Raw genomic sequence first — 26893 nt, forward strand, 5'->3', positions numbered from 1 at the left:
CTGATAAGTAAATAATTCTTTTAGTTAGGAAGATTGGCAAGTTTGTGAAAGGAGTTCTAATTTTGTCAAAATGCTTAAATTGAAAGCTGGGAATCTATATTGGTAAATATAGTTGGCTAAGGCATGAATATAAGATTTATAAATGGTTGGTATAATGGTAGATCTTTTTTGGATAGGAAAATGCTTAAACAAAAGTACAGATATCTTTTTTTTTTTTTTTTTTTTTTGAAACAGAGTCTTACTCTGTCACCCAGACTGGAAGGCAGTGTTATGATCTCAACTCACTGCAACCTCCACCTCCTCGGTTCAAGAGATTCTTCTGCCTCCGCCTTCCGAGTAGTTGGGATTACAGGCGTCTGCTACCATACCAGGTGAATTTTTGTATTTTTAGTAGAGGTGGGATTTCACCATGTTGGCCAGACTGGTCTCAAACTCCTGACCTCAGATGATCCACCTGCCTTGGCATCCCAAAGTGCTGGGCCACCTCACCTGGCTCAAAAGTGCACATTTCTAAGCAATCTCTAGGGCCAACCAAATTCATTTGAAATTAACTTTGGGTGTTTCACAAATTCTTGCCTTGGTGACATTTTCTGTCTTAGAATGTAAGGGAAGAAATATATTTGTATAAGAAATCTGGAGGGATATACACCAAATTATTAACAATGATTTTCTTGGGGCCTGACGTGGCTGACACCTGTAATCTCAGCACTTTGGGAGGTTTAGGCGGGTGGTACACCTGATATCAGGAGTTTGAGACCAGCCTGGCCAACATAGTGAAACCCTGTCTCTACTAAAAATACAAAAATTAGCCGGGTGTGGTGGCATGCACCTGAATCCCAGGTACTTGGGAGTCTGAGGCTCCTAGGAGAATCACTTGAACCTGGGAGGTGGAGGTTGCAGTGAGCTGAGATCACACCTCTGCACTCCATCCTGGGCAACAGAGCAAGACTCTGTCTCAAAAAAACAAACAAAACAAAATTAATTAAAAAAAAAACAGTGATTTTCCTGGGATGGTAAGATTTCAGATTTTTTTTTTTTTTTTTTTTTTAAATTTAAGACAGAGTTTCACTCTTGTTGCCCAGGCTGGAGTGCAATGGTGTGATCTAGGCTCACTGCAACCTCCACCTCCCAGGTTCAAGTGATTTTTCTGCCTCAGCCTCCCGAGTAGCTGGGATTACAGGTGCATGCCACTATGCCTGGCTAATTTTGTATTTTTGCTAGAGGTCTTGAACTCCCGACCTCAGGTGATCCATCTGCTCAGCCTCCCAAAGTGCTGGGATTACAGGTGTGAGCCAGTGCACCTGATAGATTTCAGATTTTTTTTTAAAACCTTTTTACTTATTTTTTAAGTTTTTTTTTAATCTTTTTTTTCTTCTTTTTTCTCTTTTTTTCCTAAGTTTTTTTTCCAACAAAAAAATGTTATTTGTTTAGTAAATATAGGACAGATAAAGGATTAAATGAAGAATACTGCTGCTCTGGATCTATTTATAGCCAATGAGGAAGAATTGGTGGGTAGGAACGATAGAAACCTCTGGAGACAAAGTGACCATTTTATAAAAGTTTGTGATAGCTAGGATGAGAATTCTAGAAATAGCAACATACATATATTGTCTAGATGGTTGGAAGGAGGCTTTAAAAAATTGAACAAAAAATAAGTAGTCATGACCTCATGAGCTAAGACTGGGAAAGTTGGGAAACATTAAAACATAATTATATAATTACACAGTTATAAATTATAGCAATGAGTTTTTTATAAAAGGCAAACGTTACATGCAGAGCAGGCCAGGAGTTACAAAAAGAAAAAAGAAAGAAAAGGCAAGTGCAACTAAAGGTACTGTGACTCCAGTTGCAACAGTGTTAGGTGTTTTTTTTTGTTTTTGGAGACGGAGTCTCTGTGTCACCCAAGCTGGAGTGCAGTGGCGCGATCTTGGCTCACTGCAACCTCTGCCTCCTGGGTTCAAGTGATTCTCCTGCCTTAGCCTCCCGGGATTACAAGCATGAGCCACTGCATCTGGCCTTAACTCAGGTTTTATGAAGGATATATATAAAAGTTGAATATAGAAAAGTGACAAACATATAAGTGTGCCAAAAAAGTTAAAATTCAGAATTAACAGATGTGAGGAATATATTAAAGATAATTTTAAATATTTTACAATTCAGAAACTGGAATAAGGAAAATATATGCCTATTTAATATTAACTGCTCCTATTTTGTTTCCACATTTTCCATCAAGGAGAATAATCTTTATTCTGTAAGAACAACAAATCAGTTAGTAAAGTAGAATTAAAGTCCAATATTCTTTAATTGAAATTAAGAAAGCATCTTAACTACTCAATATGACTTTGTTTCCTACCCTGAACTAATTATATATCTGAGATTGCTATGAACTTGTAGGTAAGAAAGTTGAATTTTGAGGAATTGTTGAGAATAGAAAAATGCCAGAGGATTGGAGGTAAGCAATGAGTAAGGACTTTGACAGCATGTTGATTACATTCAGAAATGACAAAGCTTGATGGACCTTCATGCAAACAGTAAAAATAATTTGAAAGTCTTGTAGCAAGAAGGACTTAACAGATTGGTTTAAATAAGTATAACTAAATATATAATCCTGCATTTGGGTTGGAAAAAAAAAACAGTTGAAGAATTGATGAAGGATAAATAGCCTAATAAAAGCATTTATGACAAAGGGAATTTTATTGTTGATAAACTTAATTACGAATCAGCCACATGATTTGCCTGCCAAAATTCAATTATTATAGTTTTCTGAACAAGAGAGATTGGTTAGGCTTGGACCTGGCATGTATCCAGATTTAGGTGTACTGCATTTGAGAAAAATTGGCGTATGTTCAAATGGTAGCAGTATCAGCTCTTTCTCATGTGACAAAAGAATTAGATTTAATCTAGCCATAAAGCAGCTCTGGGACCAGTGATTACAGGAAGACTTAAGCCCAATAGAAGGAAGAATTTTCTAGTGATTAGAGCTGTCTAGACAATAACAGGATGCTTTGAGAGGGAGTAGTATATTTGTATAGTGGTTTTCTTTTTTTTTGTTTGTTTTTTGAGACAGAGTCCCGCTGCTGCCCAGGCTGGAGTACAATGATGCAATCTTGGCTCAGTGCCACCTCCGACTCCCAGGTTCAAGCAGTCCTCTTGTCTCAGCCTCCCTTGTAGCTGGGATTACAGGCAACCACCACCAGGCCCAGCTAGTTTTTTTGCATTGTTAGTAGACACAGGGTTTCGCCGTGTTGGCCAGGCTGGTCTCAAACTCCTGACCTCAGGTGATCCACTCGCCCCGGCCTCCCAAAGTGTTGGGATTACAGGCGTGAGCCACTGCACCTGGCCTGTTTTTTTTTTTTTTTTTGAGACAGGATCTCACTGTTACCCAGGCTGGAGTACAGTGGTGTGATCTCAGCTCACTGCAACCTCTGCCTCCCAGTTGAAGCAATTCTACCTTAGCCTCCCAAGTAGCTGGGATTACAGGCCAGTACCACCACACCCAGCTAATTTTTTTTGTTTTTTTGTTTTTTTTTTTTGAGACGGAGTTTCACTCTTGTTACCCAGGCTGGAGTGCAATGGCGCAATCTTGGCTCACCACAACCTCCGCCTCCTGGGTTCAGGCAATTCTCCTGCCTCAGCCTCCTGAGTAGCCGGGATTACAGGCACGCACCACCATGTCCAGCTAATTTTTTGTATGTTTAGTAGAGACGGGGTTTCACCATGTTGACCAGGATGGTCTCGATCTCTTGACCTCGTGATCCACCCGCCTTGGCCTCCCAAAGTGCTGGGATTACAGGCGTGAGCCACCACGCCCGGCCCAATTTTTTGTATTTTTAGTAGAGACGGGGTTTCACAATGTTGGCCAGGCTGGTCTCGAACCCCTGACCTCAAGTGATCTGCCTGCCGAGGCCTCCCAAAGTGCTGGGATTAAAGGCATGGGCCACCACTTCTGGTCCTTGTATACTGTTGGAAGGAGGCTAGTTTAATTTTTTGGTAAGAATGTTATAGAGGGAATTAAAGTTTGAATGTCTTGAATATATACATTGGTTTGGCTTTACATTTTTTCATATGGTTACTGGCCATTTTTATATCTTCTTTGGAGAAATATTTATTCAAATCCTTTACCTTTTTTTTTTTTTGAGATGGAGTCTTGCTCTGTTGCCAGGCTAGAGTGCAGTGGCACGATCTTGGCTCACTGCAATCTTCGCCTCCCAGATTCAAGCAATTCTCCTGCCTCAGCCTCCCGAGTAACTGGGATTACAGGCGTGTGCCACTACACCCAGCTAATTTTTTTTTTTTTTTTTGAGACGGAGTTTCGCTCTTGTTACCCAGGCTGGAGTGCAATGGCGCGATCTCGGCTCACTGCAACCTCTGCCTCCTGGGTTCAGGCAATTCTCCTGCCTCAGCCTCTTGAGTAGCTGGGATTACAGGCACGCACCACCATGCCCAGCTAATTTTTTCAGTAGAGACAGGGTTTCACCATGTTGACCAGGATGGTCTCGATCTCTTGACCTTGTGATCCACCTGCCTCTGCCTCCCAAAGTGCTGGGATTACAGGCTTGAGCCACCACACCCAGCTAATTTTTTTTTTTTTTTGAGACGGTGTTTCGCTCTTGTTACCCAGGCTGGAGTGCAATGGCGCGATCTTGGCTCACCGCAACCTCCGCCTCCTGGGTTCAGGCAATTCTCCTGCCTCAGCCTCCTGAGTAGCTGGGATTACAGGCATGCGCCACCATGCCCAGCTAATTTTTTGTATTTTTAGTAGAGACGGGGTTTCACCATGTTGACCACGATGGTCTCGATCTCTTGACCTCGTGATCCACCTGCCTCGGCCTCCCAAAGTTCTGGGATTACAGGCGTGAGCCACCGCGCCCGGCCTAATTTTTGTATTTTTAGTAGAGACAGAGTTTCACCATGTTGGCCAGGATGATCTTAATCTGACCCTGTGATCTGCCTGCCTCAGCCTCCCAAGGTGCTGGGGTTATAGGTGTGAGCCACAGCGCCCAGCCATACCCATTTTTTAAGTGGGTTATTTACCTTTTATTGAGTTGTAAGAGTTCTCTATATATTCTGGACAGAAGTCCTTTATCATATATGCTTAGCAAATATTTTCTCCCATTCTGTGAGTTTGTCACTTTCTTGATGGTAACATTTGCAACACAAAGATTTTTAATTTTGATGTAGTCCTATTTATTTTTTCTTTTGTACTTGTACTTTGGTGTTGCCTAATCGAAGGTCATGAAGATTTACTATGTTTTCTCCTTAAAGTTTTATAGTTTTAGCTTTTCGTTTAGGTATAAGATTTATTTTGAGATAATTGGTTTATATGGGGGAGTTGGAGTCCAACTTTATTCTTTTGTGAGTGAACATCTAGTTATCCTAGCATCATATGTTGGAAAAACTGTTCTTTCTCCTATTAAATTGTTCTGGCAATGTTTTTTTTAAGACGGGGTTTCTCCATGTCGGTCAGGCTGGCCTTGAACTCCCAACCTCAGATGATCCATCCACCTCAGCCTCCCAACGTGCTGGGATTACAGGCATGAGCTACCACACCTGGCCCTTTTGTTTGTTTGTTCTGGCAATTTTTAAAAGGATAGTGTGACTTAAGGCCAGGCTCGTTGGCTTACGCCTGTAATCCCAGCACTTTGGGAGGCTGAGGCGGGTGGATCACGATGTCAAGAGATCGAGACCATCCTGGCTATCACAATGAAACACCGTCTCTACTAAAAGTACAAAAAATTAGCTGGGTGTGGTGGCACGTGCCTGTAGTCCCAGCTACTCTAGAGGCTGGGGCAGGAGAATCGCTTGAACCCAGGAGGCGGAGGTTGCAGTGAGTCGACATAATGCCACTACACTCTAGCCTGGGCAACAGAGCAAGAGTCCGTCCCCCGCAAAAAAATAGTATAACATTTATTTATTTACTCACTTACTTACACTGTCTTCCTCTGTTGCCCAGGCTAGAGTGCAGTGGTATAATCATAGTTCACTGCAATCTCCAGCTCCCAGTTTTGACCCTCCTGACTCAGCCTTCTAGAGTAGCTAGATGTACCACACCTGGATAATTAAAAAAAAAAAAAAATATATATATATATATATATTGTAGAACCATGATCTCCTTATGTTGCCCATGCTGGTCTTGAACTCCTGGCCTGTAGTTATTTTCCTGCCTCAGCCTCCCAAAGTGCTGATATTACAGGTGTGAGGCACCTTGCCCAGCCATAACGGTTATTTTTTATAAAAATACAATAAAAACTATGGAAGATGGGAGAGAAAGTACAGTACCCCCCATCTTAGGGGAATGTGTTCTAAGAATCCCAGTGGATGCCTGAACTGTAGATGGTACCAGACCCAGTTGCTGATTGCATCGATTAAAGCACGTTTTAGCTCATGTCTTCCACTCAAATTTATACCACCTTTTCCGTCTTATCTAAGTACTTATTATACACTGTGGCTATAACTTTTGCCGTTTGAGGTGTGACAGCAAAACTAACACAAATCTTTTTTACCTTCAATTTCACAGTCAGGGCGAGGATCCCTTCTTCCCGTAGATCTCAGCAACCTCAGCATATTATTTTTTTCTTTCCTGAAATCAAGAACTTTCACCTTTTCACTTTAAAGGAAGTACTTTATGTCTTCTCTTTAGCATATTCAAATTGCCAACATCACTACTTTTGCAATTTGGGGCCATTATTAAGTAAAATAAGAGTTCTTTGAACACAGACACTGCTATAATGCTATCTGACAGTTGATCTGATAGCCAGCTTGGCTGCTAAATTACTAACAAAGCTGGTAGCATGCACAGCATAGATACACTGGACAAAGGGATGATTCATGTCCCAGGCAGGACAGAGTGGGATGATGCAAGATTTCACTGGGCTACTCAGAATGGTGTGCAATGTAAAACTTATGAATCATTTATTTTTAGAATTTTCCATTAAATATTTTGGACTACAGTTGACTGTGGGTAACTAAAACTCAAAAAGTAAAACCATGAATAAAGGGAGACTACTGTAAAGTATAATTCTGCCACCCTTACACAACTTCCATATTATTGTTTTTGTTGTTGCCTAATGTTCCATCTGCAGGTTATACATAATTTAATAAATTCGTCCCTTATTTTGAATATTTGAGTTTAATATTAAATATAACACTGAAATCATAATCTTTCTTCATAAGCTATTACCTTTCTATTGCATAATTTTCTTTTATACATTTCTGAAAGGATTACTTCTAAATTTACATTGAAAACCACTAGACTAGTTACATAATTTTGATTTCGAAAATTGTGAAGTAGGGGGTGTTAAATACATTGGCCAGTTTAACATTACAATAGCAGCTGATACTGACCTCTGGCTGTGGGTCAGGCGATATGCCAAATAGTTGTGTGCATAATCATATTTAGTTCAGATTCTATTAGATAAGGAATTCAAGGCTCAGAAAAGTTTGACAACTTGCCCAAAGTCATATAACTAGTAAATGGCAAAGATCGCATACAGGGCTGTGTGACTCCCATACCTCACTGGCTCCCATACTGGACATAAACAGTTACGATGGCAAGATTCCCACAGTGATAGATTAGATTAGATTAAATATTTTTGAAATAATTAAATTTAAATTGAATATTGAATTCATAAGACTTAAGTACTAATATTGGCATTAGTACTTATGTGCATTATTGGCCCAAATTTTTCTTGTTTTTCTTTTCTTTTTCTTTTTTTAAACCCACAGCCAACATTGTAGGCCCAATATTTGTTTTGTAAAAATGGAAATCTAAAAACTGATTATTCTCTGGAGATTTAATAATTTGTTATTCTTGGGCTCCATGGACTAATCATTTTGTATTATTCCCATGTGTATAGCACTTACCATTCCAAAGAGTCTAGAGAGTATACGTAACCAATACAGATATTGTTTCACTTATGAGTACTTTAGTAAAGAAATGGAAAATGAATTAGGAGTCTTTAATATCAATGTGTAAATCTATATTTCTTGATGTCTTAAAAATATAAATTTTAGTATTTTGGGAAGAATATACATAATAGTAGAATTATACAGATAATTCTATATGTATATAATTATGTACATAATAGTAGAAGAATATACATAATTTCTGATCCAGACATCTAGGTCCTATGAATGTATATTCAGTTAATAATGGTCAGCACTTAGTAGTTATTTCAATTGTATAATTAATAAATGTGTTTAGTATTTAAAACAATTATCTTTTTTAAAATTTAATTTTAAAAAAATAGAGATGGGGAGGAGTCTCACTATGTTGACCAGGCTGGTCTCGAACTCCTGGCCTCAAGTGATCCTCCCTTGTTGGCTTCCCAAAGTGCTGGGATTACAGGTGTGAGCCACCATGCCTAGCCTGAAATAATTATCTATAACTCATAATTATTGCTACAGCCTGAAATATAAAGAGAAAAATCACAACTATAAAATGATGCTTAAAAAGAAATGGTAATTTTGAAATGTAATGGCCTAGAAAAAAATGGTTTTGGTCATGTTCACAGTTTTCTTTAAAACATGAAAATGCCAATTCTACACAAATTCTTGGTTTAGGTTTCTATTTTTGCAGTCTTTTAGCACATCAAACTGTATAAACTTTTTTTTCTTTAAGACAGAGTCTTACTCTGTTGTCCAGGCTGGAGTGCGGTAGCACAATCTCAGCTCACTGCAACCTCTGCCTCTTGGGTTCAAGCAATTCTCTTGCCTCAGCCTCCCAAGTAGCTGGATTACAGGTGCTTGCCACCATGACCAGCTAATTTTTGTATGTTTAGTAGAGATGGGCTTTCACCATGTTGACCAGGCTAGTATCGAACTCCTGACCTCAGGTGATTTACCCACCTCGGCCTCCCAAAGTGCTGGGACTGTATAAACTCTTTCTTTGCTTGATTTTCACCCAAAGAGTTAGAGTTTATACAGATTAACAAGGTGACTGGAGGTATTTGTATGTCCTACACAGGAGAGTCACTTCAGTTTGCTAGAACAGTACTCTTTCACTGTGGGTGTAGTTTCACATACAATTGTGAGGGAAGAAGGTACATTTACTTAGCAGAAGCCATCCATTTTACCAAATGCCAATTCCCTGGATTTACTTCTTTTAAACTAGTTTTAGTTGAGTTTTCATCTTATTGGTAACATTTAAAAGAATGTTCAATTTGTTTTTGCTCCAATTTCCTGCTGCTGTTTAGGAGGAGGTGGACAGAAAAGAATTGATCATATTCAAGAATATAATAGCAATGAACATATATTTATCAGTGCAGAACTTAAAGACTAAGACTTTAGGTCTGGTCTTCTTCCTTTCTCTGCTTTTCAGTCTCTGACAACAATGGCAGGGATTTAGGGCAGACAAATTGAACATTCCTTTTCATGCTATTCAGATTAAAACTGATCAACTAAAGAGTTAAAGAAGTGAATTCAGTGACTTGACTTTCAGTTAAAATTATTTTTTGTAAATTTACTTTTTGTCAGTGACCCAGAACTCACCTAAGCAACCACATCAGTTGAATTAATCCTAATAATGAATTGGCAGATGCTTCAGTTACATTGCCTTCATATCCTCAAAATTGGGAATATTCATAATGACACATCACAAAATGGACTATCAAGCCTAACACATAAAGTGTACATCTGTTTTGAACTAAAAGATTGACTAATAAAAGCAATTAAGTGATCTTTTCTCTAGAAGTTTGTTTATGCTGAATTCTTCTTCTTTTTTTTTTTTTTTGAGGTGGAATCTCACTTTGTTGTCCAGGCTGGAGTGCAGTGGTCTGATCTTGGCTCACTGCAACCTCCACCTCCCAGGTTCAAGTGATTTTCTTGCCTCAGCCTCCCAAGTAGCTGGGATTACAGATGCGTGCCATCATGCCAGTCTAATTTTTTGTACTTATAGTAGAGACAGGGTTTCACCTTGTTAGCCAGGATGGTCTCCATCTCCTGACCTCATGATTCACCCGCCTTGGCCTCCCAAAGTGCTGGGATTACAGGCGTGAGCCATGGTGCCCTGCCGTTTATGCTGCCTTCTACACCTCTAGCTCCACACTGACACCACAACTTAAGCACATAATTCTAAGAGAACATAGGAAACATATTTACTTTTCATTTCAGTATATCTAATAAAGATTCTTCCTTGTTCCACATGAAATAGCACCTCTTTAGGTTTCTTCAGACTCGTACCTCATTCTTTTCCATCCCACCCCTATTTAGTTATTAACCATTTCTGTCACTTTTTCCTTTGAAACATGTCTCAGATTTAGTCTTCATTCTTGTTGCAGCCACCTCATTCCAGTCTTCATTACTCATTGCCTTCTAACTTGTTTTTCTGATTACATTCTTCTTTCTAATAGTAGGTTAAATTTACACTGCTTTCATCACATGTCTCTGAGTTAATCCCAGGAACTCTGCAAAATTCACTAGCTAATCTCTGTCTTAACATAGGATGTAGTATCAGAAGAATGAGCTGTGATCCACTAGTGCTTTCCTTGCTCACTTGACAGCTGCCTGTTATTTGAACAAAAGGCATCTTTATTTTTATTCTTTTTTAGATGATTCTCAGATGTGATCCTTTGCACATATATATGGATCACATCTGAGAGTCATCTATATATATATATGTATATACATACACACACATATATATAGTGCAAATACCTGCCTGTTATTACCTTTATATGTGACATGCAAGAACACTGTTGCCTGTTTCCGACATTCAACAAGCATTATAGTTTATCTAGTCCCATAATCTCATTTTATCAAGAAGCCTAAGTTTTTTCAGGCTGTGGTTATCTCTTTCTACCACCAGAAAGTAAATTTCTTGAAGGTAGGCACTATAGAATTTTCATTCTTGCACAATTTTTGGCAGTTTTTATGTATTTTTGAAATTTCTATTGAATAAATAAGTTAGTTGAGCAAACATTTATTGTATTTATTGAGGGCTTACTCCATTCTAGCCACTGTGATGATGTATGTAGCACTGAAAAGGGACAGGCACGGTTCCTTAGTGTGATCGTGGTTCGTTAAAGCCTCAAACTCCTGGGCTCAAGTGATCCTCCTGCCTCAGCCTCCTGAGAAACCAGGACTACAGGTGTATGCCACCATGCCCAGCTAATTAAATTTTTTTTTTTTTTTTGGTAGAGCTGGGGTCTCACCATGTTGCCCAGGCTGGTCTGGAACTCCTAGCCTCAAGCAATCCTCCTGGTGTGGCCTTCCAAAACTAGTGGCATGAGCATGTTTAGCCCAGCTCCTGTCTTGAGTTAATGATCTAGTGGGAAAGGCGGGTATTAAACAAATACATGGACAGTTATGATGGTCTAAAATGGACATCATCAATTCCTTCTCTTTGTGTATATGCATGCTATTTTTCATGTGTAGAAATAGAGTCTAACTCCCTTTTCCTTGAATCTGCTGGCCAATAGAATATGGCAGAAATAACATATTGGAACTTTTTTTTTTTTTGAGACAGAGTCTCGCAGTGTTGCCCAGGCTGGAGTGCAATGGCATGATCTCGGCTCACTGCAACCTCCACCTCCTGGGTTCACACGATTCTCTTGCTTCAGCCTCCTATGTAGTTGAGATTACAGGCACGCACCACCAAACCAGGCTAATTTTTTGCATTTTTAGTAGAGATGAGGTTTCACTATTTTAGCCAGACTGGTCTCGAACTCCTGACCTCATGATCCATCTGCCTCGACCTCCCAAAGTGCTGAAATTATAGGCGAGAGCCACCACGCATAGCCAGATTTTGGAAATCTTGAAGCTAGGCCTTAAAGCTCTAGAGCTTGTGTCTGGGTGTCTGGGAATATTTTTCTTGAGATAATCCCTCTTAAAACCCAGTCACTCTGCTGCAAGAAGCTCAAGCCACATGGAGAGGCTTTGTGTAGGTAACTCCAATCAATAGCCCCAGCTGAACTTCAATGGCCAGGATCAACTGGTCCTGTGAGTGAGCCATTTTGAACATCAAGTCCAGTCCAGACTTTAGATTACTTCATCCCCCCTACTATCTTACTGCAACCATGTGTGAGAAAATTGAGAACTACAGAGCTCAGTTTTGTCAATCCACAAAATCTTAAGAGAGAATGAATTGTTTTAAGCCACCAAATTTGGTTTATTATGCAGCAGTATAATACATTTTGGTTAACCAGAATGTAAATTATCAGACTATCAGATTATGATAAATGCTATAATGGACATGAACAGGGATAAAAGGAAAACATAATTTAGATGATTCAGAGATGGCAACCTACAATTGTTTAACAGTGTTTTGTCTTTCTGCTCAACTCTGCATTTGGTGAGAGCAGATACTGTCCTATTCTTAACTTTATCCGCAGCACATGGCATATATGCTCGGTATCTTCTGAAGTAATAAGGAAGACCTTTTATTAGTGTCTCAGAGAAGTCTCTCCTTTTATTAGTGTCTCAGAGAAGTTACTCCAAAAAGGTTAAGAATCACTTTATTAACAGCAAAACTTTCCTCTTTCTCCACTTGCATAGGAATACCACATTTTACCCAAGGACAAAATTCCAAGTTTTTTGGACTGAATACCTACACCCAGGATCCATGTGAATAGGGCAGTACTTTCCTGCTAGAGGTTATAGGTGTTGCCTTTGAATTTGGGGGATTTAATCATAATGGGCCACATCACATGTATGGAGGTTACGCAAGTGATGAAAGGGACTTGGGCCAAGGAGCACACAGATGAGTCTACTTAATGAAAGAAAACTAAGGCTCCGATGAAGTCTGTTATTCTATAGTCACTGTAATCCTTAACCCTTTTTCCCATTATTCCTCACATGAACTTTCTGCTTAATTTATTTCATTTTAATGTGTTTCAGGGAGTAATTCTCCTCTAAGGTTACACCTAACTCTTTTCTTCCTTGCCCATTTCTTCCCTATACACCATCCTTCTTCCTATCTTTGTGTCTTTCTTAGTATGTGTTTCCCCCATTTTCTACGGTACTTTTCCTTCTTTACACTTACATAGATCTAATCTTTTGGGGGCTATTTTGAGTCTACTTCACTGAAACTTTCCTTGAAGATTCCAAGTTAAATATGTCTCTCTTTCCTGAGCTTTTATTTTACTTATTTGTCCCCAGGACATGACTTTCACTGTATCTTGCTTTATACAATTATTATTACAGCAATAATTATTAGTATATAATATATAGTAATATTATATGGTATATATTATAATTAATAATATTACTATAATTATTATTTTTGAGACAAGGTCTGACTGCCACTAAGGCTGGAGTGCAGTGGTGTGTTCTCGGCTCACTGTAATCTATACCTTCTGGGGTCAGGCCATCCTCCCACCTCAGCCCCTCAAGTAGCTTGGACTACAGGTGTATACCACCATGCTCTGCTAATTTTTGTATTTTTTGTAGAGACAGAGTTTCACCATATTGCCAAGGCTGGTCTTGAACTCCTGAGCTCAAGCGATCCTCCCACATTGGCCTCCCAAAGTGCTGAGTGCTGGGACTACAACCGTGAGCCACCGTGCCTGGCCCATATCATAATTATTTATAATTTTCAACTCTTTTTATGTAATATGGCTAAAAATACTTGGAACAGTGATCATTTTATTTTTACAAGAATTTTACTACTTTTTTTTTTTTTAAGGTGGAATCTCACTTTGTTGCCAGGCTGGAGTGTAGTGGCACAATCTCAGCTCACTGCAACCTCCACCTCCTGGGTTCAAGCGATTCTCCTGCCTCAGCCTCCTGAGTAGCTGGTACTACAGGTGCGTGCCACCATGCCCAGTTAATTTTTGTATTTTTAGTAGAGATGGGGTTTCACCATGTTGGCCAGGATGGTCTCTCTCTCTTGACCTTGTGATCCGCTCACCTTGGCCTCCCAAAGTGCTGGGATTACAGGCGTAAGCCACCGCGCCTGGCCAACATCACATTTTAAAATATATCATTAATGTCTGTAAAATGTATATATATTTTCTATTTTTACATTGTTTTTAAATTCACCTGGATGCAGGTGGGCTGAGGCCACAAAGGGAATCAGCCATATATATTTTTTTGAGATGGAGTTTCACTCATCACCTAGGCTGGGGTGCAGTGGTGGTATCTCAACTCAGTGCAACCTCTACCTTCTGGGTTTAAGTGATTCTCCTGCATGAGCCTCTGGAGTAGCTGGGATTACAGATGCCCACCACCATGCCTGGCTACTTTGTGTGTTTTTAGTAGAAACTGGGTTTCGCCAAGTTGGCCAGGTTGGTCTCAAACTCCTGAACTCAGGTGATTCGCCTCCCAAAGTGCTGGAATTACGGGTCTGAGCAATGGCACCAGGCAAAATACTGATTTTTTTTTTTTTTTTTTTTTTTGAGATGGAGTCTTTCTCTGTCACCCAGGCTGGAGTGTAGTAGCACGATCTTGGCTCACTGCAACCTCTGCCTCCTGGGTTCAAGCGATTCTTCTGCCTCAACTTCCGAGTAGCAGAGACTACAGGCACGTGCCACCACACCTGGCTAATTTTTTGTATTTTTAGTACAGATGGGGTTTCACCATGTTAGCCAGGATGGTCTTGATTTCCTGACCTCATGATCCACCTGCCTCAGCCTCCCAAAGTGCTGGGATTTACAGGCGTGAGCCACTGCACCTGGCTGATTATTATGTTTATATAGTGATATAGTTAACTACACGTGAGATCTGGAATGTAAATTTTACATTAAATACAATATTACTTGTTTATATCTGTACAGTTCTATATTTACAAGTTTCAACATCTATTTTATCCACATCGATAAGTAGAATTTAATACTTCTGTATAAACTGTCTATATATCACTTTTATTTTGAGACAAGGTCGGTCTCTGTTGCGTGCAGCAGCACAATCTTGGCTCACTGCAACCTGTGTCTCCTGGGTTCAAGCCATCCTCCCACCTCAGCCTCCTGAGTAGCTGGGCCGACAGGCATGGACCACCATGCCTGGCTAATTTTTAATTTTTTTTTTTTTTTCGAGACTCAGTCTCCCTCTGTCACCTAGGCTGAAGTACAGTGGCCCGATCTCAGCTCGCTGCAACCTCCACCTCCTGGGTTCAAGCAGTTCTCCCTGCCTCAGGCTCCTGAGTAACTGGAATTACAGGCACCTGCCACCATACCTGGCTAATTTTTGTATTTTTTTTTTTTTTTTTTTTTTGAGACGGAGTTTCACTCTTGTTACCCAGGCTGGAGTGCAATGGCACGATCTCGGCTCACCGCAACCTCCGCCTCCTGGGTTCAGGCAATTCTCCTGCCTCAGCCTCCTGAGTAGCTGGGATTACAGGCACATGCCACCATGCCCAGCTAATTTTTTGTATTTTTAGTAGAGACGGGGTTTCACCATGTTGACCAGGATGGTCTCGATCTCTTGACCTCGTGATCCACCCGCCTCGGCCTCCCAAAGTGCTGGGATTAGCCACCGCGCCCGGCCTAATTTTTGTATTTTTTAGTAGAGACGGGGTTTCAGCATGTTGGCCAGCTGGTCTTTAACTCCTGACTTCAGACAATCAGCCCTTCTCAGCCTCCCAAAGTGCTGGAATTACAGGTGTGAGCCACTGCACCTGGCCAATTTTTAAATTTTTATAGAGACAAGGTCTCCCTATGTTGCCCAGGCTGGTCTCAAACTTATGGGCTTGATATCTTCCTGTCTTGGCCTCCCAAAGTGCTGGGATTACAGGCATGGGCCACCATGCCTGGCCCTATTTATAATTTATTTTTTGAAGTATTTTATTTTTAACTTTTAGGTTCAGGGGTACATGTGCAGGTTCGTTATACAGATAAATTGCGTGTTGTGGGGGTTTGGTGTACAGATTATTTCATCACCCAGGTAATAAGCATAGTACCCAATAGGTAGTTTTTCAATCCTGCTCCCTCTCTCCATTCTCAAGGAGGCCCCAGTGTCTGTTGTTTCCTTCCGTGTCCATATGTACTTGATGTTTAGCTCCCACTTATAAGTGAGAACATGCAATATTTGGTTTTCTGTTCCTGTATTAGTTCACTTGGGATAATGGCCTTGAGTTCCATCCATGTTGCTGCAAAGGACATGATCTCATTCTTTTTTTATGGCTGTATAGTATTCCATGGTGTATATATACCACATTTTCTTTATCCAGTCTACCATTAATGGGCATTTAGATTGATCCCATGTCTTTGATATTGTGAATAGTGTTGTGATAAACATATATGTACATGTGTCTTTTTTTTTTTTTTTTTTTGAGGTGGAGTCTTGCTCTGTTGCCCAGGCTGGAATGCAGTGGCATGATCTTGGCTCACTGCAACCTCCACCTCCCAAGTTCAAGCAGTTCTTGTGCCTCAACCTCCCCAGCTGGGATTACAGGTGCTCACCCCCATGCCTGGCTAATTTTTTTTGTATTTTCAGTAGAGACGGGGTTTCACCATATTGGTCAGGCTAGTCTTGAACTCCTGGCCTCAAGTGATCTGCCTGCCTCTGCCTCCCCAAGTGCTGAGATTACAGGCATGAGCCACTGTACCCGACCTACACATGTCTTTATGGTAGAATATTTTATATTTTTGGGCATATATACTCAATAATGGGATGGCTGGGTCAAATGGTAATTCTGTTTTAAGTTCTTTCAGAAATCACCAAACTGCTTTTCACAACGGGTGAACTAACTTAGATTCCTGCTAGCAATGTGTAAGTGTTCCCTTTTTGCCACAACCTTGCCAGCATCTGATATTTTTGGACTTTTTAATAATAGCCATTGTGGCTGGGTGTGGGGGTTCACATCTGTAATCCCAGCACTTTGAGCTGAGGCAGGAGGATCTCTAGAGCCTAGGAGTTTGAGAGCAGCCTGGGCAACAAAGTCAGACCCTGTCTCTACAAAAAAATAAAAAAAGTAGCTGGTTGTGGTTACACATGCCTGTGGTCCCAGCTGCTCAAGAGGCTGAGGCAGGAGAAATGCTTAAGCCTAGGAGGTGGAGATTGCAGAATGAACTATGTTTGTCCCACTGCACTCAAGCTTGGGAAACAGAGTCAGACCCTGTTAAAAAAAACAACACACACACAGGTATTCTAACTGGTGTGAGATGATATCTCATTGGGGTTTTGACTTTCATTTTTCTAATGATTAATGATGTTGAATATTTTTTCATTTGTTTGTTGGGTACATGTATATCTTCTTTTGAAAAATGTCTGTTCATTCATTTGTCCACTTTTTTTTTTTTTTTTTTTTTTTTGAGACGGAGTTTCGCTCTTGTTACCCAGGCTGGAGTGTAATAGCGTGATCTCAGCTCACCGCAACCTCCGCCTCCTGGGTTCAGGCAATTCTCCTGCCTCAGCCTCCTGAGTAGCTGGGATTACAGGCACACGCCACCATACCCAGCTAATTTTTTATATTTTTAGTAGAGACGGGGTTTCACCATGTTGACCAGGATGGTCTCAATCTCTTGACCTCATGATCCACCCGCCTTGGCCTCCCAAAGTGCTGGGATTACAGGAGTGAGCCACCGCGCCCGGCCTTGTCCACTTTTAAATAGTATTTGTATTTTGCTTGTGAACTTGTTTACATTCCTTATAGATTCTGGATATTAGACCTTTGTCAGATGTATAGTTTGCAAATGTTTTCTCCCATTCTGTAGTTTGTTTATTTACTCTGTTGACAGTTTCTTTTGCTGTGAAGAAGCTCTTTAGTTTAATTAGATCCCTTTTGTCAATTTTTTTTGTTTTAATTGTTTTTGGAGTCTGATTCTGTCACCCAGGCTGGAGTGCAGTGGCACAGTCATGCTCACTGCAGCCTAGAACTAAGTGAGCCTCTTCCTTTAGCCTCTGGAGTGGCTAAGACTACAGGTGCATGCCACCATGCCTGACTAATTTAAAAAATTTTTTAAATTAGCCGGGTGTGGTGGCTCATGCCTGTAATACCAGCACTTTGGGAGGTCAAGGCAGGTGGATCACAAAATTAGCTGGTCATGGTGGTGTGCACCTGTAGTCCAAGCTACTGGGGAGACTAAGGCAGGAGAATTGCTTGAAGCCGGGAGGAGGAGGTTGCAGTGAGCTGAGATCGTGCCACTGCATTCCAGCCTGGCACCTATCAAAAGAGTGAGACTGTGTCTCAAAAATAAATAAATAAATAACATAAGTTGCAAAGTTTCCTCCTAAAAAAACAAATAATTTAGTATAGTTCAATGTTTATTTTTTCAAGTTTCCAACAAGTCATTGTTTACTTTTTAAAAAGTAAAATTTATATGCAGTACAATGCATAAATCTTAATTGTGCCATTTGATGAATTTTGACAGATGCATATATCTGCTAATATCCCTATCAGAATTAGAACATTACTGCTATTCCAGAAGGTTTCCTCATGCCCTGTCACAGTCAGTCTTCACCCATGCTGCCGAGAGGAACCATGACTTTTTTTTTCACCATAGATTAATTTTGCCTATTCTAGAATCCCATGTAAACAGAATCATATAGTATAGACACTTTTGTGGAAAGCTTCTTTAGGCAGCATGTTTTTTGAGATTTATTCATGTCATTGCATGTATTCAGTTACTTCGTTTTATTGCTGAGTAGTATTAGATTGTGTGAATGTACCACAGTTTTTTCATTTATTCTCCTGTTGATGGACATCTAAGCTGTTACTTGTATTTTTGGCTACTATGAATGAAGCTGCTATGAACATTCTAGCGCAAGTCTTTTTTGTGAACATGGCTTGTATTTCTCTTAGGTCAATATCTGGGAATAGAAATGCTGGATCATTAGGTAGGTAGATACACATGTAGTTTTTAAGAAACTACCTGATGTTTTACAAACTTGTTATACCATTTTATATGGCCATGAAAAATGTATGGGAATTTCAGTTGCTCCATCTCTTCACCAGTATTTGGTGTTATCAGTCTTTTAAATTTTGGCTATTCTCTTGGCAAGTGGCACTTGTATATTGAGGACAAATGTAAAAATCAATCAAATTTGGCTAGTCTCATGGGCATGTAATAGTATTTTGTACTTTTTTTTTTTTTTTTTTTTTGAGACAGAGTTTTGCTCTTGTTGCCCAGGCTGGAGTGCAATGGCGTGGTCTCGGCTCACCACAACCTCTGACTCCTGGGTTCAAGTGATTCTCCTGCCTCAACCTCCCAAGTAGCTAGGATTACAGGCATGCACCACCATGCCTGGCTAATTCTGTATTTTTAGTAGAGACAGAGTTTCTCCATTTTGGTCAGTCTGGTCTTAAACTCCCGACCTCAGGTGATTTGCCCAGTATTTTGTAATTTTAATCTGCATTTCCCCGATGACTTATTATTTTGAGGATCTTTTTTTTTTTTTTTTTTTTTTTGAGACGGAGTCTTGCTCTTGGCTCACTGCAACCTCTGCCTCCCGGGTTCAATTGATACTCGTGTCTCAGCCTCCCAAGTAGCTGGGGTTACAGGTGCATGCCACCATGCTCAACTAATTTTTGTATTTTTAGTAGAGATGGAGTTTCACTGTGTTGTCCAGGCTGGTCTCAAACTCCTGACCTCAAGTGATCTGCCTGCCTCAGCTCTCAAAGTGTTGGGATTACAGGCATAAGCCACTGTGTCCAGCCCTGTGTTTTCTTATAGAAGCTTTATGTTTAGGTCTCTGAACCAATGTAAATTAATTTTTATGTATAGTGTGAGCTAAAGATGAGAGTTCATTTTTTCCCATCAGGATATCCAATTATTCTGGCACTATTTGTTGAAAAGATTTACAATTTCCCATTGAATTGCTTTGGTTTATTTATTGAAAATCAGTTGATAGTGCAAGTGTGGGTCTTTTCAGTGTTCTCTAATTTGTTAATATACTTGTCTATTTATGACAGAATCATGCTGTCTTAATGATTGTAATTTCACATTAAGTCTTTTTTTCTTTTTTGAGACGGGGTCTTGTTCTGTCACCCAGGCTGGAGTGCAGTGGCACCATCAGGGCTCACGGGGTCTTGTTCTGTCACCCAGGCTGGAGTGCAGTGGCACCATCAGGGCTCACTGCAACCTCCACCACTGGTGCTCAAGCTATACTCTTGAGCTATACATTTCAAGCTATACACCTCAGCCTCCCCAAGCAGCTGGAACCACAGGTGTGCGAAACCACAGGCGTGCGCCATCACACTCTGCTAATTTTTTTTTTTTGAGTTGGAGTCTGAGTCTGTCCCCCAGGCTGGAATGCAGTGGCACAATCTTGGCTCACTGCAACCTCTGCCTCCTGGGCTCAAACAGTTTTTTTGTCTCAGCCTCCCAAGTAGCTGGGACTACACGCATGTAGCACGTGGTACCATGGCTGGCTATATTTTTGTGTTTTTAGTAGAGACAGAGTTTCATCCTGTTAGTTAGGCTGACCTCGAACTCCTCACGTCAAGGAATCTGCCCGCCTCAGCCTCCTAAAGTACCGGGATTACAAGCATGAGCCACTGCGCCTGGCCAATTTTTTTGTATTTTTGGTAGAGATGGGGTTTCGCCATGTTGTTCAGGCTGGTCTGGAACTCTTGAGCTCAAGTGATCCACCGGACTTGGCCTCTCAAAGTGCTGGGATTACAGGTGTGAGCTACCATGCCTGGCCTCACATTAAGTCTTGAAATTAGGTAATGTAAATTCTCCAACTTTGTTCTCCAAATTGCTTTGGATTTTCTAGATCTGTTGCATTTCCATATAAATTTTAAAATCAAGTTTTCTGTCTCTACAACATTCCTGGTAGGAATATGAATAGGATTACATTGACTATGTATATAAATCAATTTGCAAAGAAAGTAAATCTTACTGAGTCTTTCGATCCAAGAACATTATATATATGTATATACATATATAGATGGATTTTGAATTTTGTCAGGTTTTTTTTCTGCATCTATTTGGACGACTATATGGTTTTTGTCATTTATCTGTTAGTATGTTAATTATGTTAATTGTTTTTTTAAACATTAAACCAACATTGCATTTCTGGAATAAACCTCATTTAGTCATGATGTGTTATCCTTTTTATATACTGCTAGATTCAATTTGGTACTATTTTGTTTTCTTTCCTTCTCTCTTCCTTTTTTTTCTTTTTATAATTTCTCTGGCTTTGATATTGGGTTATTTTGGCCTCAAGAAATATTGAAAAGTGTATCGCTTCTATTTTCTGAGTTGGTATAAGATTGATGTTATTTCTTTAAGTGTTTGACAGAATTCACCAGTAAAACTATGTTGGTATGGGTTTTCTTTGTGGGGAGGTTTTTGATAACAAAGTAAATTTCTTTAATAGACAAGGGGCTGTTGAGATTTTCTCTTTCATCTTATCTAAGTCTTTGTAAATGATGTATTTTAAGGAATTTGTCTTTCATCTAATTTGTCAAATGTATTGAGATACAATTTTTTATAATAGTCTTTTTTTTTTTAAGGTGTGTGGGATTTAAGATGATATCCTCTTATTATTCCTCACCTGGGTGATGGTCTCTGTTTTTTTCTTGACGTGTCTAGCTAGAATATTATAAATTTTGTTGACTTTATCAGTTTCGCTGGCTTATCTTTTCAAAGAAACAACTTTTGGCTTTATTAATTTTTTTCTGCTGTTTATCTGATTTCCCCTTCATTGATTGCAATTCTTTATTGTTTCTTTCCTTTTATTTACTCTGGGTTTACTCTGCATTCCTTGATTTCTAATTTAATTCTACTGGGGTCAGAGAACATACCCTCTATTTTAATCCTTTTATTTTTACTAAAATGTATTTCATAATATATTCTATCTTGGTGAATATAACATGTACACTTGAAAAGAATGTGTATTCTGGCCTTTTTGGATGTAGTGTTCTATAAATGTTGATTAGGTCATGGTGGTTGTTAGTGTTTTTTCAGATCGTATATGTTTTCATTGATATTTTTAAGTGAGAGAAGAGTGTTAAAATCTCCAGTTGTGATTGTGATTTTGTCCATGTTTTCCTTTAATTCTGTCAGTAATGCTTCACCTTGAAACTGTTACTTGACAAAAATGCATATTTATGATTTTTGTTTGTTCCTTATGAATTATTTTGTCTTTAGATAACTGTCCCCCTTTATCTCTGATAATATTTTTTCCCTTCAGTTTTTTTTATTATTTATTTTTATTTTTATATTTTTGAGATGGAGTCTTACTCTGTTGCCCAGGCTAGAGTGCAGTGGCATGATCTCAGCTCACTGCAATCGCCGCCTCCTAGGTTCAAGCTATTCTCGTGCCTCAGCCTCCTGAGTAACTGGGATTACAGGCATGCACCACCATGCCCAGCTAATTTTTTGTATTTTTAGTAGAGGTAGGGTTTCACCATGTTTGCCAGGCTGGTCCTGAACTCCTCACGTCAAGTGATCCACCTGCCTTGGCCTCCCAAATTGCTGGAATTACAAAAAAATCATTGCAAGGCCAATTGTCAAAGAGCTTTCCCCTCTGTTTTCAACTAGTAATTTTTTAGTTTCAGGTCTTATGTGTAAATTTTTAATCCATTTTGAGTAGATTTTCATGTATGGTGTAATAAGAGTCTAGCTTCATATTTTTTGCCTAGGGATATCCAGTTTTCTTAACACCATTTATTAAAAAGATTATCCTTTCCCCATTGTATCTTCTTGGTGCCTTCGTTGAAGATTTGTTGACTATATGGGTTTGGGTTTCTTTCTGGGCTTCCTATTCTGTTCCATTGGTCTCTATGTCTGTGTTTATGCCAGTGCTATACTACTTTGATTACTGCAGTTATATAACATAATTTGGAATCAGGAAGTGTGATCCCTCCAGCTTTGTTCTTCTTTTTCTAGAATGCTTTAGCTACTTGGGATCTTCTGTTGTACTATTAATATACAAATGTTGGGGGTTTTTTCTATTTTTTTATGAAAAAACTATTGGAATTTTGATAGAGATGGCATTGAATCTGCAGATCACATTGGATTATATAGATATTTTAACAATATTAGTTCTTCCAATCCATAAACACAGGATATCTTTCCATTTATTTATGTCTTAAATTTTTTTAATTAGTGTTTTATAGTTTTCCACATTCAGATATTTTACCTTCTTGGTTAAATTTGTTTCTAAAACTATTTTATTACTTTTGATGTTACTGTAAGTGGGATTTTTATCTTCATTTTTTTCCATGTAGTTCACTGTTAGTATATAGTAATGCAACTGATTTTTGTGTGTTTTTAAATCCTACAAATTTGCAGAATTCATTTATTAGTTCTAACAGTGCTTTTTTGGAGCTTTAGGATTTCCTATATATATAAGATCATGCCATCTGCAAACAGAGTCAATTTTAGTTCCTCTTTTCTGATTTGGATAGCTTTTATTTCTTTTTCTTGCCGGATTGTTCTAACTAGAACTTCCTAGTTCTAGTTATGTTTGATAGAACTATGTTCTAGTTTTTGTACTCTGTTGAATAGAAATGGCAAAACTGAGGATCGTTGTCTTGTTCCTGATCTTAAAGGAAAAGCTTTTTAGCTTTTCACCATTGAATGTGATGTTAGCTGTGTTCTTGTCATATAGGGCCTGTATTATATGAAAGTATATTCCTTCTATACCTAATTTGCTGAGAGTTTTTATCAAAAAAGGATGTTAAATTTTGTTTAGTGTTTTTCCTGCATCTCTTGAGATGATCATATGATTTTTATCCATTATTCTGTTACTGTGGTATATCACATTTATTGATTTGTATATGATGAACAATCCTTGAATCTCAGAGATAAATCCCGCTTGATCATGCTATGTAATCTTTTTAATGTGCTACTGAAGTTGGTTTACTGGAATTTTGTTGAGGGTTTTTGCATTCGTGTTCATCAGGGATATTGGCACTACTAACATTTCAAGCCAGATAATTCTTGGTTGTTGGGGCCATTGTAGCATATTTAGCAGCTTACCTGGCCTATACCACTAAATATCAGTAGTACCTTCCCCTACTTCTAACAACCCAAAATGTGTCCAGACAGATGTTGTACCAGAGCGAGCATAGAAAGTCAACACCAAGACAAAAGTATGCCAAATTGCAGGGTCTTTATTGCCAGCGGCCACGGAGGACTCACGTTTCTCCAACCCGGAGCCCCAAAAGGAGAGTGTCAAGACCTTTTATGCCCATAAACCACTTCTTGGACAGGGGTGGGGGCGAGGGGCTTTGGACATACCAAGGGCCAGTGGACTTTGGACATTCTGTAAACCACCTCGTGGATGGGGGTGAGGGTGAGGGGCTTCGGACATTCTGAGGGCCAGGGGACTTTGGACATTCTGATTGTTACTTAAGTGGGTCACAAAAGTCAAGATAAATGTTAGTTTACACATTGCCTGGGTAGGGTGGAAATTACAGACCTTAGTTACTTATTACAAGTTGCAGGGGCCAAGATGGCGTGGGTTTGGACTGCTTACCTGTCACATCAGGGTTACAGAGAGCAGTCTCAACAGAAAGCCGAAGTATGGTTGAGGTATGCAGTTTTATGGGGCTTTTACCATGTCACACAGATTTCCCCTAAAGGACAAAATCATTTTCTGTTCAGAACCACTGTTTAGCCTGTAGAACAAAAGTATACTGAAGAGTAGAAGTAACTTTATGGATTCCTAGATCAGTATGTTCTGCTGCCACTGCTACCACCATCTTCTAGGCTTCCAGAATTTATGGTGTTTTTGTTTTTGTTTTTGTTTTTGAGACAGTCTTGCTCTATCACCCAGGCTGGAGTGCAGTGGTGCGATCTCGGCTCACTGCAACCTCTGACTCCCTGGTTCAAGCGATTCTCCTGCCTCAGACTCCCGAGTACCTGGGATTCAGACACGCGCCACCACACCCGACTAATTTTTGTATTTTTAGTAGAGATAGGGTTTCACCATGTTAGCCAGGATCGTCTCGATCTCCTGACCTCAAGTGATCCGCCTGCCTTGGCATCTTAAAGTGCTGGGATTATAAGCATTAGCTACTGCACCCAGCCCTGGATTTATGCTTTTAATAAGGTAGTGTAGTACTACCTCGCCATTATGTTCAGAAGCAAATGTGAATTTAAGTAGCATTTTAAAATATGTAATTCAAATATTACTAATTTTTTATTTATTTTGTTTTGTTGTAGAGACAGTTTTGTTCTATCACCCAGTCTGGAGTGCAGTGGTGTGATCATAGCTCACTGCGACCTTGAACTCGTAGACTCAAGCAATCCTCCTACCTCAGCCTCCCAAGTTGCTGAGACTGCCCAGCTAATTTTTTAATATTTTGAAGAGACTGAGTCTCACTATGTTGCCCAGGCTGGTCTTGAACTCCTGGCCTCAAGCAATCCTCCTGCCTTAGCTTCCCAAAGTACTGGGATTATAGGCATAAGCCACCATGTCTGGCCTGCAAATATTACTTTAAATAAAGCTGCTTTTTAAATTTAAAATTTTTTAATGATTGGTTTTGAAAAATTTTAAAATTTTTCAAATTTAAATTTTTAAGTTTTCATAAGTGATATATATCATAAAATATTTTTGAACCTTGTTTTTATTATATCCATAAAAGTAATACATTCAAACAGATAATGGAATATGCTTTTTGACTTCATTTTCTTCTTACCAAAACATTCTCTAACTATATTTAATTGTCACTCAGCTTCTAGTGAATTATAAGTGTAGGTTCTCAGTATTTTCATACACTTTTGGAAGACATGGAGATAGTCAGGGAAGGAGGATGGCAATTCAAGTGCATAAAAATAGTTTTTACTTTACATGTTGTGACTCACTTAAGTTTCATTGTTATAATAAATGTTAAAGATATGCTATCTACTTTTTATAGTTTCTGAATAATTTGATCAGGTATAATAGTTATTTGATAATGAATACATTTGAGAAAATATTATTTAAAATGTACTCTGGTACAGAATCTTCCTGCCATTATTATTATTATTATGATTATTATTTTTAAACTAACTTCAACTGGGCGTGGTGGCTCATGCCTGTAATCCCAGCACTTTGGGAGGCCAAGGCAGGTGGATCATCTGAGGCCAGGAGTTGGAGACCAGCCTGACCAATATGGTGAAACCCTGTCTTAAAAATAATAATAATAATAACTTCAGTTTATTTTACTGATATATAACATTTTTTTTTTTTTTTGAGACAGAGTTTTGCTCTGTCGCCAGGCACCAGGCTGGAGTGCAGTGGCACAGTCTTGGCTCACTGCAACCTCCGCCTCCCAAGCTCAAGCAATTCTCCTGCCTCAGCCTCCCGAGTAGCTGGGACTTCAGGCATGCACCACCACGCCCAGCTAATTTTTGTATTTTTAGTAGAGACAGAGTTTCACCATGTTGGCCAGGTTGGTCTCAATCTCTTGACCTTGTGATCCACCCGCCTCAGCCTCCCAAAGTGCTGTGATTACAGGTGTGAGCCACCGCGCCTGGCCGATATATAACATTTTACTTATTTAATGAGGTACATGTCATATGTTTTTGCATACATAGAATGTGTAATGATCAAGTCAGGGTATTTGGGGTATCCATCTGAGTATTTATCATTTCTATATGTTAGGAACATTTCAAGTTTTCTCTTTTAGCTGCTTTGAAATATATAACACATGTTGCTAACTATAGTCACCTACTCTGCTATGCCTTCTATCTAACAGTACTTTTCTACCTCCCTGAGATCAACTTTTTAAAATTTTATTTTTTTTGTAGATATTTAAAATTTTAATAGGTTTTGAGGAATAGGTGGTGTTTGGTTATATGACTAAGTTCTTTAGTGGTGATTTCTGAGATTTTGGTGCACCAATCACCCAAGCAGTGTACACTGTACCCAGTGTGTAGTTTTTTTTGTTTTTGTTTTTGTTTTCTTGAGATGGAGTTTTGCTCTTGTTGTCCAGGCTGGAGTGCAATGGTGGGCACCATCTCGACTCACCACAACCTCCACCTCCCAGGTTCAAGCAATTCTCCTGCCTCAGCCTCCCAAGTAGCTGGGATTACAGGCATGTGCCAATACGCTTGGCTAATTTTGTATTTTTAGTAGA

The 26893-nt window shown here is 39.4% G+C and overlaps 1 protein-coding gene across 2 annotated transcripts in view; it reads left to right on the forward strand.

The window, feature by feature from the left end:
- Window positions 1-26893, forward strand: part of PPM1E (protein phosphatase, Mg2+/Mn2+ dependent 1E) — a 237057-nt gene that overhangs the window by 31670 nt on the left and 178494 nt on the right. The window contains exon 1 of one of the 2 annotated variants that reach the window (XM_064378410.1): window positions 200-371. The exons of the other annotated variant lie outside the window; for it this stretch is intronic. Coding sequence (XP_064234480.1) covers window positions 271-371 — 101 coding nt within the window. The 5' untranslated portion in view covers window positions 200-270. Of the gene's footprint in view, window positions 1-199; window positions 372-26893 lie in introns of those variants that run through there. 2 annotated transcript variants of the gene reach the window in all.

The sequence above is a fragment of the Aotus nancymaae genome, unplaced genomic scaffold (assembly GCF_030222135.1).
Source record: "Aotus nancymaae isolate 86718 unplaced genomic scaffold, 86718_ANA_hifiasm-v0.15.2.pri h1tg000018l, whole genome shotgun sequence".
NCBI lineage: Eukaryota > Metazoa > Chordata > Mammalia > Primates > Aotidae > Aotus > Aotus nancymaae.